Source organism: Echinops telfairi, unplaced genomic scaffold (genome assembly GCF_000313985.2).
Source record: "Echinops telfairi isolate 266 unplaced genomic scaffold, ASM31398v2 ScPeMD7_18;HRSCAF=68, whole genome shotgun sequence".
Classification (NCBI taxonomy): domain Eukaryota; kingdom Metazoa; phylum Chordata; class Mammalia; order Afrosoricida; family Tenrecidae; genus Echinops; species Echinops telfairi.
The window spans coordinates 33,831,360-33,842,390 of record NW_022103915.1 but is presented as its reverse complement, the minus strand read 5'-3'; the positions used below and the strand labels follow the sequence as shown (position 1 = coordinate 33,842,390).

Below are 11,031 nucleotides of genomic sequence, written 5' to 3'. Positions count from 1 at the left end.
CTCTCCAGAGGAGGGAGTCATGTGAGAGCTGGTGTTGTTACCACCCGCCCCAGCTGCTCCGTGACCCAGGCGAGATCCCAGTTAACCCACTGATGCCCCGTAACAAGCCAGGCACATTGTTGCTCCTTTCTTGCCCGGGCTCTGGTGTAGACCCCTCCTGTGTTGACTCGCTCGTTCACAGATTCATCCATTCACTCACCAGGCAAGTTTCCGGGAGTTGCTCATTGACCGCGATCTTGCCCTGGGTTCATAGAGGCCTGGCTGGCTTGCTCTGGGACTCGGACGGCAGAGTTCTTGTCCTTTCTCCCCTCGTTCTCGGGTCGCCGGCCATCCTCGCGGCTGTGGCCCGGCACAGCAGGCAGTTCACATCGTGGTCTTTGGTTACAGTTAACCCAAACAGTGGGTTGGTGTTGATGCCGCATGTCATCCACGAGGCGCCACCATTCTGCCCTGCTCCCTCTGAATTCTGTGGCTAGTGTCTGTCTCTGTCCATGTAGACCCGCAGGCCCATTCACCTCAGCATTCCCTTTCTCACCCCTGCATCATTCTCCAGTTTGTCTCCTGACCTCAGGAAGATTCCTCCCGCCTATCCATCCTGCTCCATGCTCCGCTACACTGTGTCCTCTCCCCTGCTCCCCCCGCTGCCCTCCCTCCAGGCCCCCACCATCTCCCAATGTGACTATTTGCTCCCTGCCCCAGGTGGGCCTTTGCAGGCCAGCAATCACTGACAGTGGCCGGCCTGCCTACCTTCCGTGCTGCTCCCACTTCCCGCACGCATGCCTCTGTGACCTTTGCCGAGAAAAGAGCCGCGCACTTGTGAGCGCGTGTGTCAGGTCCTAGGTCCTGCCCAAAGGGAGCATACATTCTGGGAGATGGACGAGAGCAAGGGGCCAGCTTCCTGACAGACAGGCTGCTGTGCTGCTGTCCTTCTGAGCAGGGTTGTCATGGGGGGCAGGGGCCAGGCAGGCTGCTGGTAACTTCAGCTTTCTCCATGTGGAAATCTGGGCCCCAGAGAAAAGGCTGGGGGGATCTGAGTGGCATACAAAATTGCTTGTTCCATTTTCTTGCCCTTGGTGTGAGCAAGTCTAAAGGGAGTTGAGCATTTAATATCTTGCAGTATTTGTTTCTTTCCATTCACTCATAATTTTGCTAATTTTAAGCACATTAATAACTAGCAGCTGCGCTTCAAAGCAGCCCTTTATGTAATTTGAAAGGGAAAACAAGTACTAAATATACTCTGCTTTCCCTGCTGGCATAATTGACAAAAGTTTTTAACTCCTTGTAAACAGGTATTTCGGGAGCCGCTTTGCTGACTTTTTCAGCCAAGAATGTGGCACATTTGCGGGGTTTTTTTTAACGTGACAGTCACATTCCGCAGACATGCATCCTGCCCCCACCCCCGCCGAGGAAGTTTGCATCTCAGGTGCCAACAAGCTGCTGACCTGTCAGCCTTCCCTTTTTGCCCTTGGCCTCCTCTTACTTGAGCCCGCATTGTGCCCTCGGCTCAGCGGAGATGAGTTATTAGGATGTCATGTGTTAGGATGGTTTGATACCTGTATTCAACAAACTGTCACCCAGAAGAGGCTTGGGATTTTAGACCACTGTCCTCCAGGCATGGTTCAGAGAGTTGCCAGCATGGTGGCTGTGTGTCCTTTGGCGGAGAATGCCCACACAGCCCTCCCACCACCTGCCTGGGTCAGCGCCATGTGGGGGACATGCCAGTCGCTCTCCTATTGCCTGACTGGATTTCCACAGCCACCCTGGGCACAGGCAGACTGCAGGCACCTCTGACCAATAAATAGCCTGAGTTCCCAGCAGGAGGGAGGATGGGTGAGATCCCAGCCCCACAGCCCGGTGGGCTGGAAGGGCCAGCTGCCTCCTGGTAGAAATCAGGCCCACCATCCTCTTGAGCAGGCATGAACACATGTCCATCCCAGCACCCTGCTCCCTGCTGCCCAAGGCCTCTCTCCCACTCAGAGTCCCCGGACACAGAAAGGAGAAGGGGGAAGGGGCCCAGGCGCTGCTCCGGCAGCAGACAGGCAGCTGGGCGATGGTAACCTTCATCCCTTGTGCTGTTGGCAGTGAGTGGGAGGAAGCCAGATCCTCATTCAGGTCAGGGCGAGCATGGCCCCCACTGGCTTGCTACTCTGGAAAATGTCCCCGGGGACCAGGTGGTTTATATCCTTCCGTATGCCACCCAGGAGCCTTGGTGGCACTGTAGGGTAAGTGTGGCCTGCGTCGCGCCACTCTGCAGGAGGAAGGGAGCAGCTCTGCTCTGCCCTATTGGGGCTGGGTTTTGTGGGTGTGTTTGTCTCTGAGCTAGCCTGAAGCGGAGTACGTCCCTGACACCTGTCCTTGCCTGTAGGGGAATTCTCGGCCTCCGACAGCTCCCTCACTGACATGCAGGAGACCCGACGGCAGCCCATGCCCGACCCCGGCCTGATGCCCTTGCCCGATGCAGCTGCAGATCTGGACTGGTCCAACTTGGTGGATGCAGCCAAAGCCTATGAGGGTGAGTCCCCTGGGAAGTCAGACGGGGAGCGGAGGAGCCGGTGCCATGGGCTGCTGGTCAGCGCTCTCTTGGAAACACTGGAAGTGGCTGTCTAACCCGCTGCCATTTTAGAGGGAACTCTACAGGACCGCCAAAGTCAAGCAGCCCAGAGCAGTCCAGGACTGTCCTAGTCACCCAGTGCACCCTGACAGAGTGCCACGCGTGGGGTGGCTTTCACGGTGGTGAGAGGGTGGGTGTTAGGTTTTCGGTTCTGGAGGGTAGGAATCTGAGTTCAGGGTGCTGGCGCTTGGGGAAGGCTTTCTCCCAAGGGAAGTCCTAGCTCTTCCGCTTCTGCTTCCTGGTTCGCGGGTGAAGGTCTGGCCCCGTCTTTCTTCCACACCCGTGTGTCCTCTCGTGTACGCTGCAGAAGAGACGTGCCCTGCGTGAGCCCCGCCTCGGCAGCACGATAGACAGCGGCCCATTCCCAGATGGAGTGATAAGCAGAGATAGACAGGTTAAGGTTTATGGCACACATTTTGGGGGAAACATCACACAGCCCATAACATTCCGCCTGTGGCCTCCCCACATTCATGCCCTGGACACACACAAAAAACATTCACACTCTGATCACATTGTCCCCCAACGTCTTAAATCAACACCAAGGCCAAAATCGTCCCTTCTGAGCCATCTAAAATTAAATCTGGGTGAGACTTCAGGTATGTATCTTCCGGGGGTAAAATTCCTCTTCATCGGAGAGCCTGTGATTTCTAGACTAGATATTATTTATTTCCAAAGTCCAAGGTTTTCGGTGAGGGAAACCAGAGGAAGGGGGTTGGCCGGCGCCAAACTCACTGCGCGTCCATACCGACGAGAACTGCCCCTTTGGATGTTCAAGACTATCAACTTTTTAAAAATCATTTTATTGGGGGCTCGTACAACTCTTATCACAATCCATCCATCCATCCATTTTTGTCAAGTACCTTTGTACATTTGTTGCCATAATTTCTCAAAAGATGTGCTTTCTACTTGAGCCCTTGGTATAAGCTCCTCATTTTTCCCCCTCCATCCTCATCCGCTCCTCATGGCTATCACCTTTCACAGGAGTAGAAAGCCTCATCTCTTGTGGAGCAGCTGATGGTTTTGAACTGCTGAACTTGCAGTTAGCAGCCCAATACAACTCCTCACTATACCACCAAACAAGCGAGTCTAAAACCTAGCAGAACACATTGCATTCACTTTCCAGACTTGAAACTAATCTCGTCTCAGAGACCATCTGGACCTTAACTCTGACCTCCAGGCTGGGTGTTGGCCAGGCCTTCTGGATTTTGGGTGGAAGCCGTAAGCCCTGGATTTCAACTGCACCCCCCCAGGACCTCGGAGATTCGGTGGCTTTGTTCTCTCAGTTCATCTGAGTGGTGCCTCTGCTCCCTGGAGGCTCCTCAGCAAGCCCCATACTTCTTCATGACAGCCTCACCCCCCAGCTTTGGGTGGCAGCCCATCCCCAGCGCACCTGAATGCAGCCCAACACTCCAGAACCGAGTCGGTGAAGATCCACTCTTTGAGACCTAAGGCCGTGGCCGCATCCTTTGAGTTCTTCAAGACCATGACCATACCGAGAAGGCCCTGTGTCCTGTGCTGCCTCCAACGGTTCTGCTGGTCTCCAGGCTGCTCCAGGGCTGGTCATTTCTTTTCTTGAAGGGCAACAGTGTAACGACGGTAGCTTGGTTCCTGCCTCTCGAAGGTCTAGAGTTCTTTCCTTGGTTCTTTCTCTGTCCCCTTCAGCCCAAGATGAGGCTCTTGCTGGGTTAATTGGCTAGATCCTTCTGTCGCAGGCGCTCTCTCTTCAACAGAGGCTGTGCGGTCACATCACTGGTGGGCATTCTGAGACTTAAGTCCTTAATTTGTAAATCAAAATCGTGAGGAGATGCCACACAGCTCAGCTTGCTTAGCTGAGTCATTAGCCAGATACCAAAGTTTACCACGTACAAGGTCTTCTTTCCGCCAACATTTGAACGTAATTCAAGGAAATTCTTTGCCACTGCTTAGAAAACATTGCCCTTCCTCCATTGTCCAATTACATGTTCATCCTTCTTTTTTTTAAAGCCTCCCAAGAAGCAAATTCAAAGTCCATGTTTCTAGCAACCTGCTGTTGAAGATACACAAATATCTATCTATCCCCTTAGCTCTCTCTGTTTTGCACTTTCACCAGAATTGCCTTTGAGATCCATAATTCTACTAACAAGCCCTTCAAGGAAATCTAAGATTTTACATTCAAATACCCTCAAACTCTCCCGTCTCCACTCATCACCCAGTTCCAAAAATGCTTCCATGTTTTAAGTAGCCATTTACATAGCTCAACAGCCCACTCTTCCAGCACGAAGTCTGTCCTTGTTATCTCGGGAAACCACACGCGGCTCGCTTCAGCAAGCACCTGCATTGTCTCCCAGTCCAGGAGACTCGTGTTCGGGGTGCTGGCTCGAGGCGAAGGCTTTGCCCCTTTGTTGGCTCCTACGGGAGATCCTCATCTCCTGAGCTTCTGATTCTTGGTTCCTTAGAGAACTTTACCCCCATTTGATGGTTTGTTTAATCTCTTATAGATCAAAAAAGAGGTAGAATCAAAACACCGAATAATCTTGCCTTATTAACATAGCAGCATCCACAGGCATAGATTGTGGTGTTTATGACACATTTGACAGGGGAGTGGGGGTGGCATCATTCAATCCACTATGACCAAACCCTGTTGCCCCCTCACAGGTTATCAGCTGGTGGCAGTGCCCTGCACCAACTGGATAATTATTATTATCAATCTGCTGGTCACTGTCCTTCAGACAAAATGATAGAAGTTTTGCTCTTTTTATGAGAGATTTTAAAATTTGATTTTGTTTCCCCAGCTCGGGTTTCAAACTGGTTCATTTTGAAACACAGGTGGTTAGCTTCGGTTAACTTTAGACAAGCTTAGGTTAAAGCCCACCACAGTGGTCAGGCCTCTTAAGAAAACCTGCTTCCAAAGACAGCAAGAAGCTAATACTAAGTCTTTCATTGCTTTTACATTATCACTTAAGTGGAAAGCCTTGGTCTATTAATTTGGTGCAAGGCCTGTTCCCAGGGAAACGTTTGGAGCCGGGGTGGGGGTGGGGGTGGAGAAGGACTAGGAATTGCTTCTTAACAATTCGTTCTCAAAGGGAAGTTGCGGTACAAGCACTGGCTTACGGCTAAAAGAAGAGTGTTTTCCTAGTGGGGTGGGAGCCCAAGCTTCCATCGTCTCTGTGCACTGATGGGGATTGGGCTGTCCCTGTAGGCCACTCACTGACTTTGATGTACAGTGCCTAGAGATACGGCGCTAAAGTACTGAATTGTTTCTTGTGTCCTCCGCAGTCCAGAGAGCCTCGTTCTTTGCTGCTAATGATGAAAACCACCGGCCCCTGAGTGCTGCGTCCAACAGTGATCAGCTTGAGGACCAGACTCTGGCCCAGATGAAGTCTTACAGCAGGTTGGTCACCCAGTGGCGAGGGTCAGCGCCCTGCGGCACGCGCCAAACCCACTAGTGACGGCAGATGTGGGGGAAGAGGAGATGGAGACCGCGTGGATTAGCTGCACGAAGCCCATCCTTCACATTTTAGTGTAACACAATGCTGTAAACGCAATTAAACGCTTCTTGATGACCTAAGGCCATAATGATGAATATTCATTATTATGTAGTGCTCTGATACGTGTCTGCCCAAGAGGCCTGGTAGGTGTGAGAAATCATTTGCACGCAAGCTCCCCAGGCGCCCGGGCTTGTCAAGTCTGCTTTTCCAGCTCTCCCCCTGCTGTCCCTTGGTGTTCGTGCCTGCACGCGTGCCTGCGCCCAAGCAGCTCTTCATGTGCCGGGAGCCAGTGGGGTTGGGTTGCCAGGATGGTGGAGAACCTGCGTCCAATGCAAGCCAATCCGCAATAGCTAAGGCCCAAAGGGTGTCTTAGGAGCTAGGAGCATGGTCTCCGTTGGACTGTACAGAGGCTGAGAGCTGGGTGCATCTGCATGTGCTGCTACTGTCTAGAAATGCGGGCACTCATGGATGCAGAATGTTACCATTTTGTCACTGTAAATGTTCGCTTCCTAAACGCCTTGGAAGATGGTTAAGCATCTCAACACCTGTGAAACGTGGCACGACTCCGGCAGCCACAGGAAGAATCAGTTATGTATTGTCCGCACACCCCACGGGACTCTTGCTCAAGGGGAGGGCTTCTCTGAGCAAGCTGGGGCCCTGGCTCTCATCACCCGTCACTGGGATAGCTGAGGTGCAGAGAGCAGCAGTGAGCTGGGCTGTGAAAATACTGGCAGTCTCCAGAGAGCCCAGAGTGTGTGTGTGTGTCTGTGCGCGTGTGCCTTTTTAGAAAAGGGCCTCCCAAGGAGAAGATTGAGTTGGCAAAGACTCTTCTCCGGAGAAAGGGTTATTGACAGTTCTTAAAAATCTTTGTGGAATCATAAGATGACAGGGGTGAGCTGCTCTTTAATTTGTTCCGTTCAGACAGAACAAATGCAAATGGATTTAACGCTCTACATTTTAATCATGCGTGCACAGAGAACTCACTTTGAAGAAGCCTGAGAAGTCAAGGGTTGCCTCAGTCCCAACAACCTGACATTGCTTTGATTTGGAAGGAAGGCCACCTCCCCACCTTGTTTCTGTTGTTCCTGGTCCACAGTCCAACACAAGTCCTCTTCGGCCACCTCTTTCCTCTCCAACCCACCCAAGATCTGACCAACTCACAGTGTGTAGGGTAACCGTCATTCATAGGAGGCTGAAAATGGTAACTGGCCACTTCCCTTTTAAAGTCCCTTCCTTGTCAGCTTTTAACTGGCGGGTCTCTCTCACTCATTTGGAAGTCTGCATTCCATTCATGTGCCTTCTGGGTACCTACCTTCCCCGCCAGTGTGGGCTTTGCCTTTGGGGCGCCTTGTCGATGCAAAGTTAGAAAAAGACATCCACCCAGTTCACGTAAGGTGAGCGATTCTAACGTCAGCTTTGATTTGTGTGGGAATAAGGTAAATATATGTATCCTAGAAAACAGTTGTGACTTTAACATACTTCACGTATGTAACGGTGATATGGAGCTTTGATTTTGAAAGTGAAGACTATCTTTTATTCCAGGGTTCAAAACATCCTAAGCGTCCACTCTCTCTTCTCCATTGACCTCTGCAAACAGCTAGCTGCCTGTGACCCAGTGGAAGGCTTTGGATTCCCTGTTGTATGTCTGAGGCTGGGTGACGGCGGCGGGGGCAGCTTGAATGCAAGTGAGCAGTGTGGGGAGCAAAGTGACAAGGTTCCGTCGCCTTGGGGCCAGTGCTTGCCCCCTGTGTCACCAGTCTGACTCATTGGGGAGCCTTCTCATCTCTCGCTCACCCTTCTTTTGGTACCCCACCAGCAGGACGTCCTTCGTCCCTAAATCAAATGTACAAAAGGAACAGAAAACTGGGGTCTTGTATGTTGCTATTAATAGGAGTCTAAGACTAAGCTTGGCCCCCTTTGAAACATTCAGTCTCATTTTTGAACATATGTTAAGATACTGGTTTTTAAGGTGTGAGCATCATAACCTTGCTGCAACTAGACCAGTGGCCCTTGACCAGAGACCTTCCTATCCCTGTAGCCCCCTGGCAAGTCTTGCATCAACCACTACCCCCTCCTCCCAGGCACATGCCCAGAAGTCTGACTCTCCTTTTAAAGCTCAAAGAGAACCCAAGAGGCCCCGCGGAACCTTGTTCTTGGTTGACAATTGCCTCTGCCACAAAGCACCTCTTGTGTGGGCCAAACAGGCCATTGATCTTCTTGTCCTTGACTCTTACCGTGAAGACATAGCATCTTTCCCATTGGCTGTGGTTCAGGTGTGTCTTTACCTTTGGTGAAGATTGCCATTCTGCCTTTGCAGGTAAAACCGGCACATGGGGTCCCGTACTGTGGACTTTGACGTTGAAAATCATGTGTCTCTTGCAAATATCCCCTCTTCAAACAGAACCAGCCATGGAGGCTCCGGCCAACATGGTTTTTTGTTTCTTGTCCTCAGCAGTAAAGATTCCTCTCCCACTCTGGCTTCTAAAGTGGACCAACTGGAAGGTATGCTGAAGCTGCTCCGGGAAGATCTCAAGAAGGTAAGCACTTACTCCCAAGGCTGGTTGGGTAGCAAATTGACCTGGCCGTGCCGACTGCCCTTGACCTGTGGGAGCCTTGTTAGGTAGCAATGGTGCCTTAAGATGTGGTTTTCCTCTTTCCACGCTGCAGCTCAGGACACGGTGCCCACCGGTGCCTATGGTCCGAGGAGGAAGGTTCATGTGTACAGGAAAAGGGTTCCCTTTCTTGTGAAAGAGGCCTCTCCAGCCTCTTCCCTCCTTGTCCAACCAACTACCAGACTCACACTATTGTGCAGGGTTCTGCACCAAATGAATGGAATGTTTGTGAGGTTTGGGTGGCAGTGGGTTAGACAACAGTCTAAAATTCGAGTAGCCCTTACTACTACATTAAAGCAAACTTAGTACGCCATTGGTACATTAAAACAGACCTGAACACCTTCACATTCCGAGACAGACCTGTAGTGAAGCGCTGTTCCCTGGAGTTAGAATTCCGTGGCACCCAGGACCAAGCCCCCATATGCAGGAGTTTGGTAAAAAGGTAGAAACAGCCCTCAGTGGCATCTACCAGTAGGGCAAAGCTTGTGTGTCCTTACCTTGCTACCTGGCTCTGCCCCCGTAGGGGATGGTGAGTTCGAAAGGAACCTTTGGTTCTGTAGCGTGGGCTTGTGCTTCCCTTTGGTTACTGGGCACTGGGACAGTGGCCACACTCCCCCGTCCTTGTGTGCTTTGTCCTGCCGCCCAGGAAAAAGAAGACAAAGCCCACCTTCAGGCCGAAGTTCAGCACTTGCGTGAGGACAACCTGAGGCTGCAAGAGGAGTCCCAGAATGCCTCCGACAAGCTGAAGAAGTTCACGGAATGGGTCTTCAATACGATAGACATGAGCTAGAGGCGGCAGAGGAGGGGGCTGTAGGGAGTGCTCACCCTCACCCGGGCTTGGCAGCCCCCTGGTTCTGGTCACTGAACGCTTTCTCAGAGCACCTCCTCCACCAGGGGAGGGGAGGGTGCACAACCCAATTGCAGATGAACAATCATTATCTGCCTTTTGTAGAAAAGAAAAAAGTAAATAAAAATTTTAAAAGTAAAATAAAAGTTTAACTGCTAAAATGTGAATGTCTTTTATTTTTTTGCACAATATCTCTATCTGTTATGTATTTAAAAAGAAATTGGACTTTGGGGCCAGGGGCCCCCCACCCCCACCCCAGCCTGCCTCTGTTTCCAACAGCTCTTATCTATTTCAGGTCACCCAAGCTCCCCACGTTCTCTTGACACACACGATCATTGTGCCTAGGAAAATCGAGGTGGTTTTGTTTTGTACTGTATTTAAATCATTTATTGGGGCAGTGGGGAGGGTCCCTTTCCTTACCTTCTTTCTTCAAATGCCTGGAGGAGGCACTTGTAGAAAACTCCAGGCCTCCCTTGAATGACTTGTGCATGAGCTAATGCTGCTAGTCCCTGTCAACCGGGCGGGTCATTTAATGTCACCAGTCAGTAACCCAGAGAGAGACTGGGCGGAGGGCCACACCCCCTTTCCCATCTTGCCATGCAGTGTAAGGCGGCACCTGCCACCTTTCCTCGAGGGACAGAGTCCCCGGTGTGGTTTGGGTCTGGTGTCGTGAGCCCCACTCGGTTGGAATCCACCTCTGGACAAGCTGCCTGCCTCCCAATGCAAGTGTGGTTCCAGAAGTCCCCAAATGCAACCTTATTCTGCGCGCTGCTTGTCCCTGTTGTATGCATTTTGGTCAAAAGTAAGTTTATTTGCCATTTTTAAAATAAAAAGTATAATTTTTAAGCCAGCGGCAATGATGGCATACGCATGCTCACAACGCTTAGGTGACTAAATTGTTAACTCTTTCTTCACAAAGCAATACTTTGCAGGAAAAGCTAAACATGAATGTTAAACTCTGAAGTTTAGTGCTTGCGTGGTAAGAGCAGCGGCTGTGAGCACCAAAGGGGCCTGGGCCCGGGTAATTGTGAGCACGGTGTCTTTCCTGCGCCCTGTGGGGCCGGCCGAAGGTCGGCTGCAGTAATGACTTTGTGGTCGAGTGAGGCAGGCAGCTTTGGGCTTCCAGGGCGGTGGTCCAGGTCCCTCACCAAGCAGAGCACAGAGACTTGGCCGACCAGTTGAGACTGGCCTGAGGGGAGCCCTTGGTGGTCTCGGGGCCCACCTTCAGAACTGTCCCTAGACTGCTGGGGTATCTGCTCAGATCCCACAAGTCATCTCGCCCCTCTCCCCATCACCGAGAGGAACCAGATGCATTCTCCCCTCTCCTCCCCTCCGCCTTCACCCCCTGATTTTTATGCTCTGTAAGATTTCATTTGTGGTGTAATTTGTCCATGGCTTTTTTCTTTCTCTCTTAATGATAACGTTTCTACCATGGAAACAGGAAGATTTCAGGATGCTCTGTCAGGCTTCCCGTGGCCTCTCTGTCTCTCTGAC

The 11,031-nt window shown here is 51.4% G+C and overlaps 1 protein-coding gene across 1 annotated transcript in view; it reads left to right on the top strand.

The window, feature by feature from the left end:
- Window positions 1–9,641, top strand: part of SIPA1L1 (signal induced proliferation associated 1 like 1) — a 255,603-nt gene extending 245,962 nt beyond the window's left edge. The window contains exons 19-22 of the mRNA XM_045288187.1: window positions 2,359–2,512; window positions 5,867–5,981; window positions 8,531–8,615; window positions 9,337–9,641. Coding sequence (XP_045144122.1) covers window positions 2,359–2,512; window positions 5,867–5,981; window positions 8,531–8,615; window positions 9,337–9,480 — 498 coding nt within the window. The 3' untranslated portion in view covers window positions 9,481–9,641. The remainder of the gene's footprint in view (window positions 1–2,358; window positions 2,513–5,866; window positions 5,982–8,530; window positions 8,616–9,336) is intronic.
- Window positions 9,642–11,031: the final 1,390 nt, after the last annotated feature.